This window comes from Fringilla coelebs (assembly GCF_963513975.1).
Source record: "Fringilla coelebs genome assembly, chromosome: 3".
Taxonomy (NCBI): domain Eukaryota; kingdom Metazoa; phylum Chordata; class Aves; order Passeriformes; family Fringillidae; genus Fringilla; species Fringilla coelebs.
In genome coordinates, this window is record NC_140030.1 from 54722063 (window position 1) to 54747315 (window position 25253).

At 37.2% G+C, this 25253-nt stretch overlaps 1 protein-coding gene across 3 annotated transcripts in view; it reads left to right on the top strand.

Moving 5' to 3' along the window:
- Positions 1-25253, top strand: part of L3MBTL3 (L3MBTL histone methyl-lysine binding protein 3) — a 75759-nt gene that overhangs the window by 37328 nt on the left and 13178 nt on the right. For all 3 annotated transcript variants that reach the window (XM_084202135.1, XM_084202134.1, XM_084202133.1), the window contains exons 12-18: positions 6933-7009; positions 8430-8515; positions 10653-10763; positions 11860-11974; positions 15160-15262; positions 22857-23003; positions 24560-24724. In XM_084202135.1, coding sequence (XP_084058261.1) covers positions 6933-7009; positions 8430-8515; positions 10653-10763; positions 11860-11974; positions 15160-15262; positions 22857-23003; positions 24560-24724 — 804 coding nt within the window. The remainder of the gene's footprint in view (positions 1-6932; positions 7010-8429; positions 8516-10652; positions 10764-11859; positions 11975-15159; positions 15263-22856; positions 23004-24559; positions 24725-25253) is intronic.

A 25253-nucleotide genomic window follows, 5' to 3' on the forward strand; every position in this document is an offset into this window, starting at 1 on the left:
GCACTTGGATCTTCTTTTGACAGATCATTTGGAGCAATATAATTTACCTGACATTCTTTGGAGAGTAAGTTACTGCACAACAGGTAGAGAGCGTTGTTATGGATCCCCTTTATGGCTGGGGTTTGGCAGTGGCAACTTAATTGTATAACTGAACCTATAAAATAAATGAAGAAAAATTTCTTCATCTGTATTTGATGACTACTTTGGCACTGCATCAATGAGAATGTCACAAAACTATAAAAGTAACTTCAAAACTTTGTGAGTGCATCTCTTGAAATAATAATTTTATGGCCAATGTGACGAATACACTGAAATAGAACTGAATAATTGAAGCAGTAGTGAACAGTCAGTGAAGTCAAGAACGGAATATCAAAATAATAGACCATATGACTGAAATACCAGAAAGATTAGCAATTATTTCCACAAAGAAGTAACACAAACCATACATTTTCTCTACAAAGCATCAGGAAACCTGGGACTGGGGAAAGTTAGTATGAATATTTTGGCATTTGACTGTTCACTAATAATAGCTATGACATTAATTAATAATTAAAATGGTAGTTAGGCAAAGATTTTTAGGGAAAACACAGTTTTGTGTTTTCCCTATGTGTTGAAACAATACAACCCATAGTTTGTTCAGAGGTAGCATAGGCATCTTTCTAAAATACTGCAGTCTATATAGCAGACATGTACTGAATTTCGGACTTTTTAATATCACAATGTCAACAGGAACTTTGTCCACCGGTCTTTTCAGAGGAGGGAGAAGCAGTTTTCAAGTACATAACCAAGCTTTACATTTATAGTATTAGTTAGCGTATCCTGAAGTGGTTTTTCTGAATTGTGTATGTAGAATACATGACATAAAACCCTCCTAAAGGATGAAGAAAGTTTGAAGTGGAAAGCTTATAGGTTTTTCTGTAGGTTTTCAGAAATCATTGGAGCTGTGTTTACACTGAGGTCAACCTTTTGGTGAAATTTTGAAATACCTTTCTGGAAGCAGCAAGAAGATGCTCCTGGAAGTACTATACATGGAAAATTAAAATAGCAGTGGAATGTCTGACCAAAAGAGATCCTGAAAATGTAACCTGAATGCATCCCACTCACATTTTTAATTTTAGATATCAGGTTTGTAAGGGCCTTAAAATATCTTAGGTGCATGCATTTCATGTCTACCAACTGCTGTCTCTAACTAAAAACAAAAAGGTTTTTTGAGATTACCCAGAACTGAACTCACAGTTTCCTTGTGCCTGCATGTCAGTTTCAATCTCAGAATAATAATGAAGGTGAAATTACTTCCTTTGTCTATATTGGTTATTTTCAAACAAGTACCTCTTCCCTCTGTATACGTTTTATGTTTTATTTGGAGTAGACTGAACTTTCTCACTGAGGTTAAAAAAACCCTTTCCTATTTTTGTATAGCTGAAAGAGAGTTGACTGATATTTCTGACTTCAGGCAACAGAAACCCATTACGATTGCCTAAGGGTTTTTAGGCTCTAGGCTTTCAGCCTGAAGATACTCTTCCTTACTTTCTTTCTGAGCATTAGAAAATACATTTTTGGTTGAAAGTAAGTATCCTGGCTAGAATTAGTCATTACAGCAGCTCTTTAATGCATGGTCATGCTACTTTCAGTGTATTATGAATCCTATTTCATTTTCCTTTGATAGTGGCTTTTAGATGGAACAAAAGTGAACAAAATTGTCAAATTCAAGATTTTACTTAATGAAGAAGAAGTTTGACTTATACAACATAAGCCTCCAGGTCCTTTCTATCTGTTCCATCTCTTTTGATGAAACATAATACTGCTTTGAAAGCTGAAGGCATTCTCATTCAGTGGGACTTCTCAATTTTCTTACCATTGTCTGAACCTGGAAATGGAATTGGGAAACTTTTGGTATGTCAGAACTATGAATTAACCACAGATCCATCCTATATTCCTCCGTTTTGCTTACACACAGATCGATGTTGCCTCATCTTCCTAATTTTTTTGTGGCCAAATGGAAACACAGCCAGAGCTCATGAAAGAGATGAAGCTGTGCCAGCTTGTTGCTGTCTGCCCACAGGAGAAGTGGTGCAATGGCTGTGCTGTACAAACTGCATCCCAGACTTGCTGCATCAGAGGGCTCTGGGTGCCCTCACTCATCCTTGGCTTGGTCTGAACTTCCCCTGCAGAGAAGGTTGTACAGGCAGATTTTGGGATCAGCTTACCAGGAGTGTGTTAAAATACAGTGGTCCGTGTGCTGCTCACTGCTCTGTTCCTGTCTGTCTTGCACAGAAAAAATTATTTCTGAAGCCTGCTGTGAAAATAAAATAGCTTTTGATTTTTGGAACCATTTTTGGATCTGTATGACTTTTGGAACAGACTGGACTTTGTCATGAGACTAAGTCCTGTTGTCCATCAGTATTTACTACTTTCCTAGCAGCCAAATCCTTAAACGTTGCACTCTGCTTGTTTCATTTTTGAGATAATTAACTTTGCTCCACTCTCTCCTTGAAAGGAACTGTCTTTTTGGAGGGGTAATACTACATCAAAAAGAAGATAAAACAATCTTAAAGAAGCATGAGTCACAGTGCATGTGTTTAACTGTTTAAATGGATAATGAACCATTATCTAACCCTAACTGTCCTGTGAATCACTGTGCAGCTTTCTTATCAGACTTTAAATAGAAAATATGATAATGTTTTATGGTAGTGCTATACCACCTCTGGATGCATGCCATAACATCCTGGATTACATTTTGAGAAGCCCTGACCTAAAATGATACCAGCTTCATACTTGTCAATGATGAAGTATTCTCAATTATGCACTAGATGGGGCTGCAGGATAGTTTTTATGGTTTTATTTCTTTTTTTTTTTCCCTCTGTTGGATGACTGACATGTCACAATCAAGAACTCATATAAGTAGCATTCTTGAGAGCACATTATTATTTATGGGTGTATGGGGCATGTGTGTATGAATAGTTCTTGATAGATAACATTTTCGTTACAGCCTGTATCTATGCTTATTAAAGTGAATATCAAAATATTAAAATGTTTGTTTCTCAAAAGGGAAAATCAGAAATGATTTCAAAATAGCAAATTATTATAACACATATACTAATTGTAAAGACAATGCTGACCATTTAATTAAAAAAATCTGTCCAGAGCATCAGGTCGAGACCGATTTAAGAAAATATTTCACTGAAATAATTGAGTATTAACTTTTTCAGCAGCATTATCATCCATTTCTCTTGATCTAGTTGGGATGAGCTGTATATGTGAAACAGATTTTTGGGAATAATTAGCAGCACAGGTGAAAATGATCAGTAGAAGAATATTAAGTTGTCTTCCATGTGTGTCCCCCACTGGGATGTGCCCTCCTGCCATGAGTTCAGGACTGCTGAACCTGACGTTCCTTTCAGGCAAAGTGGTGCACACACCAGGGAATCATGTTGTCAGCTGCCCTCGGTTTTCCTTATTGCAGAACTATTTCCTGGCCATTTACATCATGTAGCTCTTCCCTGCTTTGATGTTTTTTTCTGTAGTTAAGATGTCCACAATTCAGGCAGCTGTCACTTGTTCTGTCCCTCTGTGTGGCTCTCTTAAAGGTTCAGCTGGTGCACTCTGCTGCTTTTGGCTCCACTTCAGCTTTCTGGATTAGCTTCAGTTTCCAGTATGGATATTAGATTTCTTTTTCTGTCTGCATGTTCTCACACAACAGAAAGAATGGTTCACTAGTGATATGAATTGTGTGGGCATTGTAATCTTGTTTTATTAGTCGAACATGCATTTGCCACATCCCTAATGCTCAGCCGAAGGTGGTGTTGGTGCTTTGCTGTGGTCCAGGGGTAGGTAGGTTTGGAGGTGCAAAATCCTTCAGCTCCTGCTAGTGTTGGTAACCTTTTTTGGCCTAGTAAGCATCCTCACAATTCATGGATCATCGTGTTTTATGAAGCATGTGAGCTGGATGATCTGCCTTCTGTTTTGGAACAAAGGAAATAGAAAGCTGTGGGACGTGGCAAATTGATTGTGAAAGGTCAGCATAGCCTTTAACATTCCAGTTGACAACTCTTGAGGCTTAGTCTATTGTTGTTCTTCCAAACTAGATACATGTCCATTAAATAATACACATCAAAGCATAATAGTTTTACTTTAAATTGTGTGTGACTTTTACTGATCTCTACTTTCTATTGTTAAATTAACTGTTAGAAGCTAAAAGGCTGTGTGAAATCAGTTAGTGAAGATGGACTGTGTGATTTGATTTTGCTGGAACAGGGATCTTTCTTTTTCCAAGTCCACTGCAGTTGCAGAAGCTGCTCATAGGCTAATCTGTAATGACTGGGTTCTTCTTCTAAAGCAAATCAAAGTCTGTAGATGTTTCATAGTGCTATTTTGCAATGCTGTTGAATCACAGGTTGCTTTGTGTTCCATGCTCATTGTAATGTCAGAGCATCTTCCAGGAATGCATCTTTCATTGCAACATTCTTGCAACTACTCCGTGTATTTCAATTACTCCTTCATTTTTTCTTTTATGCAGTGAAAGTTCAAAACTGCGATGTGGTATAGCCCAGGGTCCAGTCTACAATCTTTTCTGTGCTGTGTTTCCTTTTGCCATCCCTAAAGTATGTTTGTGTCCCAGATCTGCAGACCTGGTGTTTTGAATCTTAGGACTATGGAGTGCCTGCATAATTTACCTTTAGTTTTTTCTTCTCTCATGCACGGTTCACTGCACCCTTTTAGGTATTGCACATTATCAGCATGTGATATTTTAGAAGTATATTAATTAAGGGAACCTAATTAATTTGAACTTCCAGCATGCCCATACTTTCTGGGTAGATAGAGATAACAATTATTTTATAACAGTTAGAGAGAGCAGCCCCATGCTGTTTGGTATTTTGCATTAGTAACTCGGGTTGAGGTAAAGTGGAGAGAATACCTGTTATTCTCCATCCTAATGATGGAGGCATTGACTTCAGAGAGGGATTAAATAGAAACTGGATCATGAGTAGTTTGGTGTTTTGCTCAGTGATTATTATATGAAGTATGTGTCTTCATGCATGGTTGCTCTGTATTTGTCTTCTTTTCTCATTAAGTGTTTGAGAAGTGTTTGGAAGACACAGGAGGGAGACAAGGTGTTTGAGTCTAGACTATTGCATGGCTGCTTAAGGTTGGTTTCTTGATCTCTCCCTGGGGAACTGGGAATGAAGGCCTTAGCTACTTCAGCTTACTTTTTGGCCTCGCTGGGTCCTTGGAGTGAGTGGGACACTGAGCTCGTGGCCACTGGAGAGATGGAAATGCTGGTGGGGTTCTCCAGAAGAGAGAGGCGGGGCATAGCTGGAAATATTTAATGTCAGCTACTGAAACACCTTTAGGGATAGGAAATAGTGGAGCAGAGAGGTAGTGCACTGTGATCCTGAATTTATTTAACTAAAGAAGAACTTAAGTGGGGTAGGCTCCTAAGAGAAGCAAGGTCCTTAAGGGCAGACCTACATGGGTATTACATGGTTATAATATATGAATTTTCAGCTAAATAGAGGCAAACAGTGTGTTTGCACAGTGTAATGCCGTGCCATGCAGATTGATGCTGGCCTTTTTGTCAGCAGCATGTTTCTTAGTCATCCTGGCTACATAAATACAATGCATTTCATTAAAAAAGCACTGTCAGTTGTTCAGCCAACTCAAAAACCATCAGTAAGTATCAATGAACATGTAAATGTACATGTTTCACAGTAGTCTGATAGCTTTTTACTTTTCCTGGAGATCAGTCTTTTCTTTTGCCTTTACTAATAATATTGAGTACTAACCTAATAGTTTTAGTATATACATACATGATATGTTATATACACTGTGTTTTATTGTGCCAAATATGTTATGTTATGAAATAATATCCTAATATGTAATAAGGGTATATAATTCTATATATAATCATTTATTATTACAAAAGACTTAAACAGGTTTTCTCTTGTCTGCTTTTAGATCAGTTTCTTTACAGTGTGTGTCACTTTTGTTTTGTAAGAGGACTTGATAGCCGGCACTCACTTCTGCTTTGGTCTGTGCACAATGTAACTGAGCCAGTGAGAGCAATCTCTCACTGCTTCAGACACATGCCAGCACAAAGAGCTCACCCTGCCTCTGCTAGTCTTCTGTGGCTCTTTTGACACGCCGCAGGCAAGAATAGTAACACAAAATAGGATGCACTTTACAGAAAATATGGGAAGCTGTTTACTCTTTGAGTAAAAGAGTTTGATTTGTTTCTTAAAAGCAGTTTGCAGTCTTGGATCACTAATTCTTTTGTGTAGTTTGGGGCCTGAAATGCTTGTTTTGTTGTTTTTTTGTTTTGTTTTGGGTTTTTGGTTTGGGTTTTTTTTCAGAGTTTTTCTCAGACTTGCTTTGCTTATGTGCTTCTGGGTTGCAGTAACATGTTTATGGCTCCATTTAAGCCACTCAGAATCCAGTTTTGAATTTTTCTTGCTATTGGCAGTGTGTTGCAGTTATACGTGATTTTCCCCTCCACCTCCAGGTGCAACATAGACCATTAATCAAGGTCTTTAAGTTTCTGGTTTCAAATTTTGGTCTTGGCGTTGCAAGACTCAATCTGTCTTTGATGGGATTATGGTGCTCTTGCAACTAGCCAACGTGATTCTACCAAGAGCGTCTGCTTGTGAATTTTTCAGATGCAGCATTATAGCTTCTCAGAAGAGATCTACCAGTAATTTAAAGGACTTGATTTTCTTGATGATCCAGCAAAGTTGTAAATAAAGTCTTATGCTTGTATAGGTGGTAACAAGTCTGTGTTAGATGTGTTTGTGTCTTCTGGTTATGTTTGCAGTTTAAGTTGAAGGTGTTGTGGGTTGTTTGGAATTTAAGTCTCTCTTGTAGGTCTTGGTTTGTAAGCATAATAGGGTGTCTGAAGAGCTGCATTTTCAGGCCCTTTTTTTCTCCCCTTCCTCCAGGTGTGAGGCAGCTAGCCCGCATATTCATCCTGTTGGATGGTGTAAAGAACATAAAAGAACTCTCATCACTCCACCAGGTTTGTATATTGTTACAAGTTCTGAAAGATTTAAGGTGGCTGTAGTCAGCTAGCATTGTTAAAATTTACAAATTTACATAATTAAAATTTACAATTTACCTCTCCTGAATTTTTTTTTCTGTAATTGATATTTACAGAGCTATAAATTTTTTTACAAGACTTAAGATATTGAAAACAGAAGTATAATAGGTGTGTGGCATTAAGCATGCAAATATATACTGATTCAGTAAAGAGACATCTACTCAAAAGATATCCCCTGAAACCTAAACAAGTTTGTAATCTGTTTGTCAGCTGAATGGCTGACAAGTACTGTAAGACTCATGTTCTGAAAATGCTGCTGATAAAGCAAATTCCACGTGTGTGAGATCATTGCATGAGAGAAACATCTTCAATGAACTGAGTGTGCAGAGTAATGGATTGATGAGAAAATTGTCCTAACGTGTTCAAGGAATCAAACTTGTAAGGGGTCTTTGAAGGAAAATGCTGTGAGAGAGATTATAAAGAAGGAAGGAAGTGTATTCATTAGTGTGAAAACCTGAGATGTTTTTCAGGACTGTTGTGTATGGCTGGATGACCTAAATGCCCTGTTGCAGCAACTGGCATCTGGGGTTTGAGAACCTGGAAAGTTTTAATTGGTTAAAACTGACTTTGACAAAAATTCTAATGGCCAGCACTCTTGAAAAGTCATAAGCAGTCTGTCTGCGAGGAGATTAATTGCAGCCTATTATTCAGTGAATCCCTTGTAAAACAAATTAGAATTGGTTTTGTTCTCTTCTAGTTTATGAATACTAATATTTAAACTTCAAGTTTAACTTCTGGTGCAGAGTAAAATTGAAGGACAGGCACTGCCTTTTCTTTAACAGCCAAGCTGTCTTTGTGTTTCTTCCCTAGAGAGTTTATGAACTTGACATTTTCTGAGAAAGGCAACATCATCTTTGATGATGTCTGTAGATTATTCATAGTGTCCAGGGTATTTTGTTAGAAACTTGGTAAAAAATTGCTCACTAAGATTAACAAGTTGAGTCAGGTGTGCTCAACCATGGTACAAAGCTATCACTGATTAGATTGTTTGCCAGTGAATGACTGTTCATTACTTGAATTAATTTCCTCAGTTAAGTGGACAGATTTTTCCATTCCACATTATTTGTATTGCAAAGGGAGTCTCAGAATATTCTCATATCCAAAGCAACCATGTACAATAGCTACTCAGTAGCATGTATGAGAGCATTGTTGACTCTTTTAACCTGTATGGTGAATTTGTCAGGGACAATTTAGAAGAGCCTTTCTTGCAATGATTTTGTAAGTCCAATGTATAAATCAAAACAGTATTATAAAAGTGCTAGGCACTCAGTAAATTAGACATTAACTTCATTTTTTTGCACTGCTGTGTTTAATCTTGCTTGTGTTTCTTCTGTGCCAGATTATCCACACGCTAAGCATTTTTCTTGGGAGAAGTATTTGGAAGAAACCAGTTCATTACCTGCACCTGCAAGGGCTTTTAAAGTGGTGAGAAAATGCTTAAATTTCTTTCATGCTTTTAAGTTCATGTAATTAATTTGTTTAATACATATATGGTGTTCCTGTGTTTCCAAACGTATCCAGTTAATTAGTTGCATGTAGGTGGTTTATTTTTATGCAAGTTTGCAGTTCCCTGTTAGAAATCAGATTATTATAAATACCTATTAATGTATTATTTTAATTATTACAAATGGGATTAAATGCTACAAATGTATTACTAATGAGTGTAATTTTCTATGGAAAATTACTGCCTACTTATTACAAATAATGAGATAGCTACTGAGTCATGATAACATATTTTGAAGATTTGTATTTCTGTACATTTTATATGGTGCAGTAGATACAGTGTAAAAATGAATGTAAGAAGTTAGTTTGCTTGTGCATCTAGTCCATTGTCTTGGGCTTGTTTTCAGTGCCCTTTAGCAGACTTTTTCTTCTGCAAGCTTGCAGCTAGGGCATGTGGGCAGCATCCACAGGCAGCTCCCCAGCTTAGCTATGGTGTTTGTGGGCAACATCCTTTTCTTTCATCTTTGTACTTGCTAGTTTCTTTGTGATCCGTCTTTTTGAGCTCTTAAGATTTCAGTGAAGGTCACTACTGCAGAAAGGAATCACACAATGTCTTGAGCTGGAAGGGATCTTAAACATCATCAGGTTCCAATCAGCCTGCCATGGGCAGGGACACCTTTCACTAGACCAGGTTGTTCAGAGCTCCATCCAGCCTGGCCTGGAACACTCCAAGGGGTTGGATATCCACATTTCTAGGCAACCTGTTCAAGTGCCCCACCATCCTCACAGTAAAGTATTATTTCCTAATATCTAATCTAAACCTACTCTCTTTTAGTTTGAAATCATTTCCCCTTGTCCTGTCACTGCATGCCCTTGTAAAAAGGGCACCTTTCTTGTAAGGCTCCCTTCAGGTATTGGAAGGCTACAATTAGATCAGCCCTACAATTAGATCTCTTTTCCAGGCTGAACAAACCCAGTTCTCTCAGGCTTTCCTCACAGGAGAGCTGCTCCATGCCTCTGTTCATCTTGGATTGCTGTTGGGAGCCAGCATTGGGTAGCTCCCAGCCCTTGTCTCTCAGCACACTGGAGCATGTTTGCCTCCCCTTTTCGTATTAGGGACACTAATTCTCAACTTTGCTAAGAGCTGGATTTACAAAAGGCAAATTGTGGTGTTTATAGCAGTTCTGAGGTCAGTAGATTACCAGAGGTTATTCATGACCTGCAGTTTATTACCCCAAGGTGTGTCTGTCTTGGTAATGCTTCTCAATCTTACATTCTCAGCCAAATACCCCAAGCAAGGATTAGGAAGTTATTTGTTTATATTTGAGACAGTAACAGTGCTTTGTGTTGTATTATGGGGGAAAATTGAGTTCTTAAGCTGCAGCTGAAGGAAAAACACTAATATTCTGCAAAGTCCTAGAGCAACAAATACATTGTGTTCATAAAATTAGAATAAATCTCATAACTTGTCTTGTGAATATGTTCCTTTAAAATGGAAATAATTTTGCTTTAGTTTTCATAACTACAGATGAAAACACAAAATCTGATACTCCTACCAAAGACACTAGTTTTATCAAAATGGTATTACAAACCCAGGCATTTAGTCCTGTTTGTTACTGTTATGCTGTGAATTAGTTATGTTTTTATTAGGAGACTGAAAAAGGGTTTGATTCATTGAAAAAGGGTTTGATTCATGAAACAAAAATACAGACCAGAAAACACAGCATGTCTCCTGTAAACAATTTCATAGACATTTCAGGCAGCTGGTATATAATGCCTTATTAAATACTGTAATGAAACTGTTGGCCAAAACCTCTAGGAAAACTTTTATGGAGAATTTAGGAAAAAAACCAAACTGATTCAAAGGAAAGATATCCATTTCCTTGGATGGCTTGAATCCAGTCCGCTCCAGGAGAACCTGGAATCCCAAAGTAGTTACTTTGTTTCACTATCTTGATAACACTACTTTGAATTATGTTTTTATGCTTGAATCTCTAGTAGAGGGAGGGCAGATTTGAACAATAAAGGCATAAAGTTTTTGATGGATTGTATATATTTTATAGCTGCATCAGACTTTGAGGTTTTGTTGTTTTCACATAGTATTGTTCTTCTTTTCTAGAAACCTTCTCATGGCTTTCAGAAAAATATGAAACTTGAAGTGGTTGACAAGAGAAATCCAGTGTTTATCAGAGTAGCAACCATTGTAGATACTGATGACTACAGAATAAAAGTAAGTTTCTCTGTCTTGTTGTACTATCCTACTTAAGTAAATTATGAGGACTTAGTAAAACCAAAATCCTGTGGCTGTAAAAGTAACCATGGAAAGAAATAAGTGGTATTGCTCTATCCTGCTAACCCTTTGCTCTTGCTTTTCACTGATTGATAACCAGTGAAACATAATTCCTTTGGAATGGGTTGTGTTATTGTCCTCTTAGATACTTGTGTTGAGGTGGGTAGTTAGAGAGCAGAGTTGAATATATTGGAAAATTGCTTGGGAATAGTTGGTAGAAGGCAATTGTCTATTCTATTAAGAAATGTGATTTTTTTTAATATCACGTGTCAAAGGTCTGTTTTGATATTTGTATTAGTGACCATAAAATATTTGGTCTAGGTTAATTGAATCTGTTTCTATAAGTTTCCAAGGGGAAGAGAGATATATGGGAGATATGAAAGAGCCCTGATCTTTTGTCCTTTGTCAGGGATTTCTGCAATTCTGAAGTTTCTGTTAATTATGGGCTTTGGATTGGATTAAGCTAAGTTAAAGTATTTTTAATGTGTTTTGAAGAAGCTGTGTACTTGAATTAATTCTCTTTCATTGTACAAAACCAGTTTCCACTCTGAAGGCCTTAAGTGTTAGAAGGGCTAACATATACCAGATATCCAATTAGAAATGAAGGATGTGTATGTTTGCAGTTTGTACAGATTTACTAGGCATGTAGTCCTTTGCTTTACTGCTCTGCTGTTCTTAAATCCAGTTCAAATGGGAGATTTAAAAACATTTGGATTTTTGTGTGTTTTTTGAGACATAAAAGAAGCAGAAATTAATGCTTTAATATAAGTATTAATGTGAGAACTGCATTATTTCTGGGATTTGAGCCTGACAACACACTAAACAACCATATGACATATGGTTGTTTACTGTTTACTTTAATGAGAGTATGCCTGAGTCCAGAATGCAATGTACATGTATTTTATGTGTAACTTAAATAGTTCTCTGAAACTGACTTCTCTACTGGACACGTCATTTCTAGAGATTACTCAGGTGAACTGATTTTACGGAGAATTTTCCTGATCTAAAATGCACTATTCTCCTTTTTGTATTTTAGGTTCATTTTGACGGCTGGGATAGTATTTATGATTATTGGACTGATGTCGACAGCCCTGATATCCATCCTGCAGGCTGGTGTACAAAAACTGGACACCCTCTTCAGCCCCCACTTAGTAAGGGAAACCACACTCTAATGTAATGGTGGTCAAAGGCATGTGTGCTGTGCTGTCTTTTGTCCCTGCCAGTGCCATTCAAAGAAGAGAAGCCACTAGGATATGCAAAATAGTTGCAAATGTGACATTTAGTGCAAAATCAACAGTCAGTAATTAATCACTTTTTAGTAGATGGTTTTATTGACCCTTACTGCAATGGAAATACAGGAACCACAGTCAAAACCAGAAGTGATGTAAAAGATCTGTTGTGTAAAATCTCAAAGCCAGCACTGAAACTGCTGTGGCACTCAGTAGGGGTGCAGGGTATCACTCTTTAAGATCCTTTGTTCACATCTCTCTTGATGGTTACTATGCTTTTTGGCTCAAAGGAGTCCAGAGTGCGCTGAGAAGGCACTGCTTTCAAATGCTGTGGCAAATCCTCAGAAACAACGGACTTCCTTTTCTTCTTCAGCTGAGCAAAGAGGGATTAATGGTGCCCACTTGGAAAATAAATCTAACAGAAGCATGGTACTAATAATAACACTGATTTACCAGCTTGTCCTCTCTGGGGATTTTGTTTTACTTGTTGAAGAAGTGGGAGAGGTTGCAGGGAGAAGAGACTTATTGGTAAATATATCCCTGCCTAGTCCACTGTGTTTCTGGATAATGGCAGTGAAATCACTTTAGCCAAACTTTGAACAGATGAGGTTTTGAGTGCTCTTCTCTGAGATTGGTTTATGTAGTGACTCTGAGGTGTGGTTTGCACAAGTGCTGAGTCTTGTTAGAAGGTCACAGCTGTTAGAAGGTTCACAGCTGTTAGAAGGTCAGAAACAGCTGTGCTTGGAAAATAAAAAATGCTGAGCAATGCCAAGTACTCAGAAAAAAAAAAAGTAAAATAACTGAGATAAGTCACATTATGTAAAATAACTGAGATAAGTGTGAATGTGTTACCTGAAAATCACAATACCTCAAGTCAATGTCTCTGAATGCCAAGAGGAAATTACTCCTATCCAGGGTGTGATCAGAGTACATTCATTAGTTTTCTGAGCACTCCAGCAGTACAGTGATGACTGCCTGTTAGGAAGTTAATCATTCTGCCTTCAGAATCTGAATAGAGTGCCATAAGTGCCAAAGCACAAAGTGAATAATGAGGAGAAGACAGAATGCTGCATATCTGCTTTTTAATCTGAGATGTGCTGTCCTGTGTGCTGAATGAGCAGTCCAGTGGGAAAAGTAGTCTGTGGCCACATATATAAAAGTTGTATCATATGGCAGAAGAGCTGAATAAGGTTACAATGTTTCTATTATGTAAGATTATATATTAATAAAAATCTTAGCCTAGGTGGGAGTATAAATATGTAAATTGGGTTTTCCTGAGACATTACAAAGAAACGAGGTAGAGGTGCCCAGCATGTCATCTCCTCTAGGTGGTGCCTTAGAAGGCACTGCTCATCCCTTTTAGGATGTGACTGGTAGAAGTAAATTTTTGTTAAGCTACAAAAATTAAGAAGGATGATATGACAGGAGAGGAAGTTGACCATCCGTTAAATAGGAAAAAAGTAATAATACACAAATACGTATAAAATAGAGTGATTACTGAATAAAATATTAATCCAACAATACGACTTTGTTTTATTACAATGTAGAATATTTTTGAAATGTTAATATTGCTTCCAGGTAAGTTAAAAGGCATTTCCAGACTTCTGCAAGGGTTTCATGAGGAGGGAAGAAAATATTTGCAAGACAGTTTCTGCCTCAGTCTGTATGATAGGACTTTCAATGATGAGGTCCAGATCCCTGCCTTTCACATTAGAAGCTTTGTGTGAACGCTCGGCAGTGTTAGAAATATTAGTCTAGAGCAGTTCCCAGTATTCATGTATTCATACTGTTTTCAGATGTAATGAAGTCATCATGAAGGATTATGACCTTTCTGATTGATGTTAGGGAATTAAGTGCCAAGTATTGGTGTTGATTTTAACATTTTCTCAAAGTGATGTGGATGGCAGCTTCTCATGCAAACTGGACAACCAGTTGCAGCTCTTTTAAATTACATTTTTAAAGAGTTCAATTTTTTTAAGTGAAGAGAGGATAATTATAGGGAGTTAATTTTTTCAAAATCAGAACATCAGTGAAACGACTTCTCTTTACAGAAACATCCCTATTCAGATAAATCCTCCTCTGAGTCCACTACATTATAAGCATGATTTCTGTATAAAGGTAGAGAAGGTAAAATTCCCTGTTCTCTCACCAATTACAGTCATTAAAGGCTATACAAGTCTTTGGACTTCAGTGTAGGGATACTTTTGTAATTTTTGCATAGCTGGAACATTTGGTAAAAAAGGCTTTTAGACTGCTCTAATTATACATAATAATTCTCTGTCTTTCATTATCCATCTGCGAGCAAGAATCTTTCATCTGGAAATACATTTAAATAGACCTTTTCATGTCTGTATCGTTATCTGTAGAGGGAGATACAAGTTCATGTGCTGTTCAAGAAGAACTGGTACTAGAGGGGGCCAGTGCATTCCTGCAGAGGCTCAGCAGGTGCTCCCAGTGTCGTGTGCTGGAGCACGGCTGCCTCTCGCTTGCTGTGAAACTGTGGGTTATGTGTTATGTTTGCTCGGGCCTCAAAGCTCCCTTCGACATCCTTTGATGTCTCTGCAGGTGTCATGGTACAGGTTGATGAAAATCAGGTAGACACATAAATTCAGAGAAGTGAAAAAGTAAAAAATCTGATGGCTTGTTCATTTTAGTAGTAATTTCAGCCTTCGTTCTCACATCTTTTTTACTGGAAAACTTCAGTTTAAAAATGTGTAAGGACAATACACATTACAAACACATCCCTGTCTTCAGGAATGGGGATAGGGTAGCTTACTTTTTCTGTGCTCTTGCAAATAAACCAGGTTCCGAATAAATGTAGATAAGTGGAAGAGAAATTCAATGTCATGCAGTTCCTCCAAGATTTGTGTTCTTTATATAAATGTAGTTCTGTTGTAGAGATTTACTCGCGTGGAATAAAATTATTTCTCCAGTGGATTAGCTTGTTTAAATCTCCATCATGCTTTTACAGAATGTATTATTAAAGTATTTCTGTTTATTTATTTCTTCATGCTTGCTACAATGCACTGGTATTCGTGCATATTTATATAGCTTTAAGTATTAGATAATTTTCTTGAATCTTATTTGTAATTTTACCTGGCATGCAGGTCCCTTGGAGCTGGTGGAAGCTTTAGAGCATGGAGGGTGTCCCACAGCAGGATGTAAGGGAGTTGGACACATTAAAAGAGCAAGACATATCGGCCATCATAGGTATGTTCTGTGAAACTGATTTTATTCTTTCAATTGAGGGATGTGTGCAGATGGTTCTTTTAAATTGTTGTTCATAAGAAAACAGATCCAGGCTGGAAAAAAAATAGGAAATCTTGTAAACCTAAATATGCAGTTATTTCAGTTGCCATGGTGAGCGTGCTGAAATAAACATTAGCAATCTGTAACTTCATTTCACCAGGGTGTGCTGAGATAAGATTTGCTGTACATTACTTTTTGCCACAATTGGTAGATTCAGTTGCTCTGTATTTTGTTCCTTTGGGGATTTCTCAGCTTGCTGTCCAGTTTGCAAAATATCACAGACAGATAGGGATAAAGCAATAACTTTTGAACCGTCTGAAATATGAGGCCACTGATTTTATTATGGCTTGGATGTTCTTGTTCTGCTTGGTTGGTAAGGGTGAGGATTTGCTTGTTGGCTTGGAGCAATGCTAGGAAGGAAATTCCAATTGACCTATTCCCACGTGACAACTTGCTGCTTCTGTTTAGTGTTTCTAAAGATGCTTTGTTGGACACCTTCTGAAGTAAAATTCAGAAATATGGACATCCCATCCTAGAGAGTAGTTGATATTAGCCCTGGAGAATGGGATGGAGGAGACAGAGACAATGACCGAGCAAATGGAAAACATTTCCCAAGTTGAAATTTTATTACTTTAAAAATATTTACAGTGTGGGGTGAATCCAGACTGTTTCAGTAAGGAATGTGTAAGTATTAGTATGTTAAGTTGAGAATGAAGCACCATAAATATCATCCTGTTACCTTTTCACAAATTAGAGCTTCCAAAAGTTATCATTTTTCCATTACAGGGTCATAGAATTCTCAAATGTCAAATCTCTTTGTTCTTCCTGCTCTCTGATATGGTTAGATGACTATTCTTTGGTTATTTATCTACACATTTTTTAAAGCACTTTTTCAAACTACCTTGATCCAAGAGTGATCTCTGCAATCTTTTCAGGTTTTTGATGAGATCATTATGTCCTGTTGACTCAAATTGCACTACAAGGTTTTGCTGGTGTATCACCGTGTGTTAAGGTCCTGACTAATCCCTATCAAAGATACCTGGCCAGCAAAACTCACTGTATTACTACATTTTGATATGCAAAAGGCATCTTCTGCTCTGCAGCAGAAGCATTGTTTGTGCTGTTAGGAGCAAAGAGCTCCTGATGCTAGGACAGGATTTATCCCCAGGAAGGGAAGTAGCTAGGATAGCTCCAGTGACAAAACTTGTTGCAGTATGAACTGTGAAGGGGTTGCTATGACACAGTATGCCACACCATTGTCTTTCAGACTATTCTCACCCTATTCCTGTGGTCTTTTTCTGCCTGTGTTATTTTTCTTTTTTTTTTTTTTTTTTTTTTCCCCTCCCAGTTTTTCTACCTTCCCTTTTCTACTTTCCCTTTATTTCACTCAACTAGTAGGGTAACTCCTTAAACAGTCAAGTCAGTCCTTAACAATATTGTAACCTTCTGCATTCATAGCATTAGCCCACTGCAAATGTAAACTGAACTAGATTTGCCTAAAAAGCTTCCTGACTGCTTATCTGAAACCCATTTAATTTCACATTCTAGTAGATTCGAATCTTGTATGATTTATCATTGTATCTAATCTGGGGGGCAATAAATTCCAATTCCTTATCAAGTGCTATCTCAATTACTTAGAATGAGGTGGACATACCGTGGGTTTCAGCCCAAAGTTGAAACTTAAAATGAGGAAAAAAAAAGAAAGCAAATTTGTCTGAAAAGTTTTTCATTTATGATCTCTCTAAATAAACATTGGCAATAAAACTTCTAATGTTTTAGATAGAAGGAATGAGTAAGAGCTATATTTCTATTTATTTTGTGTAGCCTTTGCTTTTATAGCTACCTTTTCCATGCTATTTAAAGGTCGTTATACTTACTCATCCTGAATATTAAGAAAAGAAACAAACTCATGGCATTTCATTGTGCTTCTTTTTTTTCTGTAGTCTAAGCAATCCAATTATTTGCACATTAGCTGATAGTTCTGGGGTATAAAAATATAACCAAGGAGATTTTGTTGAACATAAGACAGATATTTGCTGTTTCATAGCAAATGTATTTTACCAGTTAGTATCTTATTCACTAACTATTGATTTGCCCCCTGTGATGATATTCTAGTTTTGTTCTTGAGAATTTCTGTGGAAAATAATGAGATTTGTTCTCTTCTGGAGCCTACAGGTTTGAGGGTCCAGATTTCCACAAAAATTCTAACATTGTACCACCACTTTTTTCTTGAATTAACCGAGAGATTTTAAAATTTGTACAATTTTCCACATCAGGTTGCATTCCCGTGGCTCTTTTATCTTGGCAACCTTGAAATGTATTTAACCATGCTTATCTTGTTTTTTGTGATGAGGTGCAACGCATAAATGCCTGTGTGCAGAAAAGATGATAATTTAAAATGCTAAGTAGTTCTGAAATAATTTTGAGAGCTTGTTCCTTAGGAATGAGATGAAAGCCTCGGTGATTAATTATATAGCAGTACTAAAGCATTTACTTTTTGGAAAAGTTGATGTTGCCAAGGACTTGGTATCTCTCAACAGTTGATCTAGGGTTATGTGCGGCGCAGCTGAAACAGCCTGACATACAGATTGTTAGCATTATGCAGATCACCTGCATATTTCTGCTTGTGAATTGTACACCTTGGTGTTTAATGCATGCAGTAATTCTCAAGTTCAAGCAGGAGAGCAAAGAGGTCAGTTCTCAGTAATTCATTAGAGTTTTGAGTCAATTCTTTGTGAGTAAAGATTTTTGCCTGAAACTTCAAACTTCCCATGCATTGTGTGTAAGTTGAAGAGAACTGAAGTGCTGTGGTAGAGACTGTGTTGTAGAACACATGTTCCATAAACATGGAAACCTCAGGTCAGCAGGAGGTCACATCTTTTTGTTTAGTGGTTTTTGATGCCAGTCTCAAGATCATTGGCATCAGCCAAATCCATTCTAAACTACTCTTGATTTCTTGATTCATGTTTAGACTGCTGAAGCAGCTTTCTCCTGAAAAATGAATGCTTTGATGATAAACATGCACTGTAATTTGTGAAAGAGAATAGTTGTATTGATTGTTTTCAGACTACTTAAAAATGTTTTCCTAAGGCCTGAAGTAAACAGATCACTTAAAAAAATCCATCAGAAAAAAAAAAGAATACATCCCTCAGATGCTGTCAGGATCTTTTCTCCGAAGGTTTCTTGCTAATCATATATTGCTACCAGCTGATGTGATCACCTGGACACAGGCTGCTCTAGACAGTCTAATCTGTCCATTAGTCCAGTCTGGAGCTCTCATACACCTCTCATGCAGCTTCATCCCTTGGCAGTGCTCAGCAGTAACTTGCACAGAAAGGCACTGAGGAGCTGGTGTTGATGTTTCCAACCAGTACAGCTGAACCAGGAGACCTGTCTGTGGCTTAGTACAGGTTTGAAAAATATTGCAAGTGTTCAAAAAGACTAATAATCTAGATTTAATAGTACTTCTTATGCAAGTTCTTAGACCTAACAGAGTGCTGCCTTACTCTTCTTTAGTTTGAGAGAGAATCCTGGCCTATGTTCCCTTCTGATATTAGGAGTAGCTGAGAGTATTGCGTCTGGACTCTGTGCTTCAGAAAATTTGCATGCTGCTATGAGATAGGAGCATCCTCAAATGTCTGGAGAAGTCTAAGGTCCATGCCTCTCAGCAGCCCAGTTTTATCCTCCTGCCCTTGAACTTTGCAAAAAAGAGATAGGTATGTAACTGCCCCCAGAGACAGATTGTGAGTGTGACAGAAGAGCAGTTGCAAGTAAACACAGGTTTACTTGCTACTCAACACTTTTGTTCCACCAGACAGTTCTGGAAAGGGCTAGTAATGTAAAACCTCTGTTGACCTGAAAATCCCTGGCCTGAAATCAGAATGGTGCATCACCTTTTTCTCTCTTCATCTTTCATGATTCAGTAAAAACAGAAAGTTATTTTAATGCTCAGTTTTTACTCAGCATATGCAGGACTCTGGAAACAGTGGCTCCCTTTCCTCGGAAAACTGTGTCATGGGCACACATATTGCCAGCCAGCCTGCTGCCATTTCAGTGGTGCCCTGCAGACAGCTAATTATTGTGCTGTGCTGATCCCTCAGCATTTGGAGATGGCTGATTACTCTCGTGTGTGGGGGTGTGTGTGTGTGTCAGGTGGCATTAATGTGAATGTTTGTTTACTGAGGCAGCTCCAATGATAATTGAGATCTTCACGTTGGACTGGTTCCAAAGCTGTGGGGCAGTGCCTGGGGCTGTACAGCCCTGTCAGAAGAATAGCAGTGGTTTCACATTGAGTACCTGCTGCTTTTGCTTCGTGCCATTCTTCCTGAGCCTCTGGCAGACCTTGGTACCCCCAAGCCAAGGACATCTGATCATTTTTGGAACTAACTTCTGAACTTGTGCTGTTTTCAAAATGGTGTGCTAAAGCAAAATGTAAGCTGGAGCAGAAATCCAGGTTTAAGGTGACGGAAGAGTTAAAAATCCTTATTTAATATTAAATAACCTAAACACCAAGACTTCTGAGCCCTTGAGATGAGTTGTGTTAAAATCTTACAGTCCTATATAAATCGAATACTTCTATTATGTGGGAATAACAAGATTAATTTTTTTCATTCTTTGTAGTAGACAAGTTAAACTGAACTGAAGGCTGGAAGCATTGAGATTCAGGAGGATTTACTGATTGATCCAAAGCCATACACGGGTTCATTCATGCTGTGTTTTGTTGTAACCTAGCTAACAGTGGAAACCACATGGGTTCTTTTGTTGCCTCAAGTAACAGTAACATCAAAGGACTATCAAGTTGTTTTTTTAAAAATTGTAGAGCAGCTTGAATGATTAATTGCAAAGAAAAAGTCATCTGAATCTAGTGTTCCGAAGCATTGTTAATATTATAACTATTGTTGACTGAAGCTGTCATTCAGCTTCAGTTTTTCCAGAAAATACTAAAGGGAAAGGTAGTATATAAGCAGGCAAGTTATAATAAAGGACTGAATATTTAGGCTTTTTCTTTGTTGTTGGGTTTTGTTTTTTTAATTTAAAACGTATTAGTGGTGTTGGTAAACAGAAAATCTGCTGGAGTTTGACAATTATATTGTCAGATTTCATTGGGAGTGTAAGGCTCACTTAGTTATACACAACTGAAGTTAAATACCACATTGGTAGTGTTCAGTGTTTCCTTGTGACAACCCTTTAATGCTCAGAAAAATTGCTCAAAACACCTCTGTGAGCTTAGGATGCCAAAAGAAAATTACATGCTTTGCCCTGTAGCAATGGCAGAACTGAGATTAACCAATATATTCATGAATTTCTGAAAACTGTATTTCATCACAGTGGTATGTGTTTGTCACAGCAAGAACTTAAATCACACTAGCAATGGTGCCTTAAAACCTTTTTCTGAGCAGAAGCCTGTATCTTTTATCTTGTATTTCTTTTGAAAGAGAGAAAAAACATCATTGTGATAGATGCAGCAGTGTAAGTCATCTGGCAGAGGCTAGTCCTAAGACACACAAAACCAGTAGGCTGAGAATATATATATATATAAATAGATTTAAAATAAAATGCTCTATTACTTAAGAGAAAGTAGAAATAAAAGGTGAATGTTCCAAGTTAATCTCTATTTGTATATTTTGTTCCATGTCTCTAAAAAATTTCATTAACAAAAGCGTACCATACTTCAAGTTTAGTGTTTTATAGCCAGTTGGGTGGCTGGACTCTATCTGATCTGGATGTGTAAACAAAAAGTTTAAGAAGGCAAAAAGATGGCTCTTCTGTGCTCCATTGATCAGCTGGGGATACGGCTGCCTGTCCCTTTATAGCACTGTGCAGGCTGTTACATCTTCTTGGAGTAGCCTTTAACAGGGATCCCATCTTGATTAGAAAAGCAGAAGCTATTCCATTGTTTTTTCTTTCATAATTCAAGTTCAGCATAGCTACTCAAGTATTTTAAAATAATAATATAGTATTGGAAAAAAAAAAGTTTATACTGTCTTGTTTTCAAATGAGCCAACTGAAGAAATCCAGCATACTGTTGATATCCTGTCTTGATAACCCCAGCAAGGGCTGACTGACTTGGCCTTAAGGAATTTTCTCCTTTTATGCAAGTCCTCATAGAAATGTAAATTTCCACCAACTTTTTGTTTATCTTGGCGACATCAAAATTAGATTACCAGTGTTGGTCCAACCCCATTATAGGAGCTGTTACACACTCATTCTGAACCCAGAGCTTCATGGGTAAGGAAAATGGACAGTGTACAGCACATTTTAAACTAAAAGGCCTTTTTCTTTTTTAATGCTGTACTTTTTAGAAAGAAAACCATAGTGAAAGCTGTTGTTTTTCTATTAATTTTTGAAATTTGGAGGTGGCAGGGCATATAGCTGTCAAGGTAGACTTGTTTATATTAGACAGTTCTCTTTAGAAATCATGCATGTAACTATCAGTGAAACAAATGAAACATTGCAGTGATTTATGGGAAGATGGGTTGTTACAGTAGCTTCTTTCTTGAAAAGAAAATAAGCAAAATTGTAGAACATGGGATTTTTATCTTTTAAAATTATGGAAGTCATTGTAACAATACAGGTGAGTAGGAAAGCATATTTTCAAAATATAGTTCATGTCATAGCTCATGAGCCACAAATGGAGCATCATGTTTAGTACAGTCTGTCCTGTATCTTATATAGTTTTGAAAACTTGATTGTGATGCTATTCACTGTTGTAACATGCATATACTATTTAGAGTATAGGATATTATCATTGATGTGTTGAGTGTGTCGTCTGGCTGACTAATCAGTTGAATTAGCAGAGCATTCTACTAAAGAAAAATCCTAGTTCACCCCCATGTGTTTTGGTTTATGTTTCTGTTTTTCCCTTTCCTACTTCTTTTGCAAACACAGGTTTTCTGCCTTTGGCACACCTTTCACATTTCTTAGAGCAGTATTTAAAAGTCATTGTGTTAATGTTCATTGTCAAATTATTGCCCTAGCAGTAGTGCAGAGAAATAGGAAGGGTTGAATGTTAAGAAAAACTGTAAAAATATCATTCTATTAATGGAGTATAACAAAATGGCATTTGCAAAGATGGGGCACTCACTGCAGTAAGGGGATGTGCTCCAATCCTCATGTTTTGCCCTTGGAATGCAGCTTCTGTGTAGACATTACATAATAGAAATATCCTCCTTCACATAAATAAATAACCATGGTAATATGACTTTATTTGGAGAGGCATGGGTATAGTCAAAGGCATCCTGTGTTGTATGTAAAAATACCAATAAAATTATGAGGGAGCAGGCTAAGCATTTATCAAGCAATTTTCCACAATGAACATTGTAATAGAAATTAATACAGTTTGTGTGACACAAGTTGCTGTCAAAAGGAAATGTGAAATTGAGGGTTTTAGTCGATGGATTTATTAACATTTTAAAGCATGACAACTTACTGCATTTTTTAAAATCTTCTTTATTTTAAGTTATTGCATCTACTTCTAGGAAATTCCAATGTCATTTTGTTTGAAATCAGTAAAGTGTCTGAGAATAAGGAGTAATTGTTCTTCTTCAACTTCTAGTGCAGTCAGCTGTCCATATTCAGAGATGAACTTGAACAAAGAAAGCCTCTTACCTGACCGATTGAGTGGGGAGATGCCTGCAGCCAGTCCCATCCCCAGACACAGAAAAGTGGAAACAAATGAAAGATCCACCTCTCCTGTAATCAAGTAATTATGATTGAAGCAATGCCCATGACTAACAGCAGTATTTTATTTCTTTGTTCTCCAATGTGATTTATAGCTGTACAATGACTGAATGGTTTCAGAAAGGCCTGCCTATTTATCTGCATTTTCATTTACAGGGAAGAAAAATGGTTTTTTCAGTGCTGATCAAAAAGGTCATGGAGCTGTCAAAGACTGATACTGATTTTACTGCCTATGATTTAACAAGAGTTCAGTTTCAGCTTTGGTGTAACTATCTAGACTACTAAGTGGTTAATTGGAATTTAAAATTTAATGTTGACCAGTTGGTTTCCCTTTAGAAAATTATTTCTTTTTGTTCCTTTTGTTTGCTGTAGTGGTGTTACTGATGTGACTGTAAATTAATGTAGCTCTTTGAAGAACAGCCACTATTATGTCTTTACAGTGGGAGTGGGGAATCAAATTACTGGGACTGAGTTTTGCAAGAACAATGCTGAAGTCTGTAGCTGAAGCTTTTAAACAGGAGAACTGGGAGAGAACAAAAGAGTGTGATACCAAGATGATTATTTTCAGATGATTTTTTTATCTCAGAAATTGTGGATACTGATTCCTGTGCTTATTTTGGGCTATAGGGAAAAATAGAGAATTTAAGAAGGAAAGGAAAAAGGAAAGGAAAGGGGAAAGGAAAGGAAAGGAAAGGAAAAAGGAAAGGAAAGGGGAAAGGAAAGGAAAGGAAAAAGGAAAAAGGAAAAAGGAAAAAGGAAAGGAAAAAGGAAAGGAAAAAGGAAAGGGAAAAGGGAAGGGAAAAGGGAAGGGAAAAGGAAAGGAGGCTTTACCTTCTTTTCAAGGGTTACATTAATTTAAATGTGAAAGTGTGAATGATGTGAAATGTGAAAATGTGAAGACTTCCAGTTCCCTCTGTAATGGCCACATATTTTCAATAGATTGTATTTTAAATTGCCTTCTCAAAGATAGTTTCAGCTTCATACTTTAAAACCCAAAATGTTCTGCTGTCTAAGTGTTCTGTCTGATTTGATTGTTAAAAAGGTAGGGTTTTAGAAATCTGAAGTGACTTAATTACTCCCTGGCAGGTAGCCTGCTTACCATTACAGTGAATCCACTAGCACTTTGAGCAAAGTTCTCAGTGGCAGGGACTGTGTCAAGTGCTACTTTTTTCATTGTCCCAATTAAGAGGCTGCATAGAACACTTTAAAGGCTGCACAGTGATATATTATGGGAGAGAAGGTACAGGAGGAAAATAATACCTCAAAGTGTTCTTGTGTAACAAATATTTGAAGTGGATAGCTTATTATCAGAAGTAATATTAGACAAATTCTGTTCCTGTTGAATTGTCTAATCATTTTACCATTGACTTAATGCAGAAGAGAGTTCTTTATTTTGATTTCTGAAAATGCCAGGTATACAATTTTTTTAGTGGCAAGTAAAAAAAAACTACTCTATATTTCTTAGCCAAAAAACCACCTTGGATGTTTTCAGTTTACTTTTTGTGCATAGAGAAAATAAATTAAACAACAGCTTTGCTGCTTCCACTTCTAAACATTTTGTTAATTTGTTTTAAACAGTGACAGAAAATGCCCCAGCCCTGGTCATGTAGGTATGAAATCTTCACCTCACAATCGACCATCAGGGAAAACTGTACCAGAAACAACCAAGCTGGAAGATGCAGAAAATAAATCTCCTTGCAAGAAGCCCCTGTTCTGCAGTGTGAAAGAAAAGAAGGCACCTGGGTAACTCTCAGTTCCTTTCAAAGTACTGAGCGTTTGGAGTCAGTTCAAAATGCAACCTACCAAGCAAAGCAGTCAGTGATTTGTCTGTGGAATTCTTAGAAGCCATGGGGAAGGAGATGGAAGCTCTTCAGCTCTCTTGATCTTAGAAATAGAGGGGAAGGGAGTATCATGGGGTATAAAAGAAATAAAAACTACATGTCATCAGAGGAGAGGAAAAGTACAATACAATTATTGGAAATTGAGATTCTTCTTCCTAGGTTTGTGTCCAAATTCTTTTATATATACAAATACGTAAAAACATGGAAAAATTAAAAGTAATTCTTTAACTTTCAGTATCTGGCATGCATTTTTGACAGAAAATGGCATGAGAACTTTTTAAGCCATAAATATTATTCTCCAGTGCAAATTTGGGAACTATCTTTGAAGCTAGAAATACACAATTCAGTGTTTTCATGGGGATATGTGAGGCAATAGGATTCCCTACATTTTTAATTAGTTACAGTATCACTACATTATTTTATTGACTATT